This window comes from Fukomys damarensis, unplaced genomic scaffold, assembly GCF_012274545.1.
Source record: "Fukomys damarensis isolate Sample0158 unplaced genomic scaffold, DMR_v1.0_HiC HiC_scaffold_44860, whole genome shotgun sequence".
Classification (NCBI taxonomy): Eukaryota; Metazoa; Chordata; class Mammalia; order Rodentia; family Bathyergidae; genus Fukomys; species Fukomys damarensis.
Window position 1 is genome coordinate 1 of NW_022945772.1, and position 2,635 is coordinate 2,635.

General features: G+C 40.8%; 1 protein-coding gene across 1 annotated transcript; it reads right to left on the reverse strand.

Moving 5' to 3' along the window:
* Positions 1-436: 436 nt before the first annotated feature.
* LOC104855772 (olfactory receptor 5AS1-like) lies at positions 437-1,408 on the reverse strand (the record flags this gene model as incomplete). Its single annotated transcript, XM_019206153.1, is given in 3 exon segments — positions 437-641; positions 643-1,026; positions 1,028-1,408. Coding segments are annotated over 3 exon segments (970 nt in total), but the record flags the coding sequence as incomplete, so codon positions are not given.
* Between the last annotated feature and the right edge of the window lie 1,227 nt (positions 1,409-2,635).

Consider the following 2,635-nt stretch of genomic DNA (forward strand, 5'->3'; position numbering starts at 1 on the left):
CTGGGATGACATTAGTGCTAATCATGAATAAAAGCATAAGAGACTTATTGAAGTAATCAACTCCTCTAAAGAGAAATAGATGATGTGATATTTCACACTGACTCAATACAAAACAGATAATTAAACTGCCTCCTTTACGATTTCCTGAGTCATGTGACTAGCATTGCCTGCTGTCATCAATAATATAAAATTTCTGTGTTAATGAATGGTTTTGTAAGTACAGAGTTTAGATACATTCTCTTTCCTGAATTAAAAATATTTAGTTTATCTAATAATCTGTCCATGCAGCCATCCAATCACTTTCCCTTAAATATATATGTAAGAAGGATGTACAAGATACATCTTGTTTGCATATAGTACCTATTGAAAAAAATACATACTGAAAATATGTATTGAAAAGATCATTACCTGATTCAGATTTTATTCATCTGAAAATTCACTCTCTTTTAAATAGTTTTGTAAGTGCACATTTGACATCCTTGTTCCTGAAGCTATAGATGATGGGGTTAAACATGGGAAAGACAACAGTATAGAACAGAGCGACTACCTTGTCCAAGGCTGGGGAGTAGCTGGCAGCGGGGCGCAGGTACATGAACAGGAGGGTCCCATAGAATAAGGTGACCACCACCAACTTGATGTGCCACAGAGGCCAGGATGCAGATGTAAGAGATAAAGATCACCACAAAGGTGCAGGTCTGGATGAAGCCACACAAGGAGAAGAGCAGCAGCTTGTTGACGTAGGTATCTGCACAAGACAAGGCCAGAAGAGGAGGGATGTCACAGAAGAAGTGATCAATGACATTGGAGCCACAATAGGGAAGCCTGAAGGTGAGGGAGACGTGCACCAGCGAGGTGACACTTCCACTGAAGTAGGCCAACACCACGAGGCCCAGGCAGACCTTGGGGGACATCAGTGTGGGATACAGCAGTGGATGGCAGATGGCTGCAAAGCGGTCACAGGCCATGGCAGCCAGGAGGAGGCATTCAGTATCTGCACAGCAGGCGAAGAAGAACAGCACACAGCCGGAAGGAGATGCACTTCCTGGATGCCACGAAGTTCGCCAGCATTTCGGGAGTGATTGCTGTAGAGTAGCAGATGTCTAAGAAGGACAAATTGCTCAGAAAGTAATACATGGGGTTTCGGAGGCTTGAATCAATACGAACTAATATTATTAAGCCCAAATTCCCTGCCACGGTTAATGAGTACACGACAAGAAACACCACAAACAGGGTGATCCTGAGAGGGAGGTCATCGGTGAATCCAACAAACAGAAACTCAGCTGGTCTGGTGTAATTACTTTCCAGCAGCTTCCTGGTTTTCATAACTTTCTCTCTGAAGATAGGTGGCATTTCATGCTGCAAATTGACTCGGGTGACAGATGAACCAAAGATATCTTTACTCGTAATTCTAAAGAAGTAAATGGAAAGGAATAAAAATCTTAAATATGCAATTTCTGTGACATGTTATGGGCTTTTTGGGTCATTTTTAGAGGAGATGATCAGAAATTATCACTGATACCTAAAAATGTCTAGAAGATGGCATATGATAACACCATAAACTAGTCAGTAGCTGTGCATTCTGCAGGATGGTATTTAATGAAGAAAATGGCTCAGGTGAACAACCTGCCAGACTAATGAGAATTGGGAAAATCACTGTAGGCAAAGTGCTATTATTGCAATTTGAAAATTGCTTTCTTTCAATTAAAAAAAATAACGAAGAATTTTGGAAATGTGTTGACAAATAGACTGCATAGTTCACAGAAAAACCCCTGTGATCATGGGCAGTGGGTAACAATACTATCGTGAAGAGTGCTACAGTTAAGTATGAAATGATGGAGTTTAGCTTCAGTACTTCCTGTTTAGCTTTGGTACTTCCTGCCTATCTTTGGTACTTCCTGCTTACCTTTGGTACTTCCTGTTTCCCTTGGTACTTCCTGCTTAGCTTTGGTACTTCCTGCTTAGCCTTGGTACTGCCTGCTTGTGTGACCCAAGTAAAGTCCCCTAAATCATGTATGTGACAGTCTAGGCAGACACTATACAAGCACTCATTAAATAAAATCCATTAAAATAAATAAATTGACTCCCACCTTGTTTCTGGTTGTCTCGATACTTTGAAATATCCTGATTGTTCCAAATATTCTTTTGGGATTCGACATCAAGGACAAAATCTGGGCTGTCTTGCAAGGAGAAATAATTTGTGTATGCCTGTGTGAGTTGTGTAAGGGTGCATTTGGATTCAAACACATTATTTTAAAAGGAGTTGATATGTTAGTCACGCAGTGCAGCTATTGTTTTCCTCTCCCCCATTTGAATTCTCTCTCTTATCCTCGATGTATCTAGTACACCTGGAGCATGAGTGTTGTGGTGGGCACTCATTAGATCTGATAGTAATAACTTGGTGGAAAAGAGTGAAAGGTGGGGGCCTGGATCTGTAGTCAATGAATCTCAGTGCTTAAGTGTCAAAGGATGGCGGCTGACGTCAGTTTCAGACTTAACGTAGCTTTCCAACTCCCACTCCACAATGTATCTTTTTTTTTCTTTTTTGATTGACATAATAGTACTGAATTCCACATGACTGAGATAATGTTCAGGAGAAATTAAGGGAGAGAGAGTCTGTGGAGATATCTGTATGATC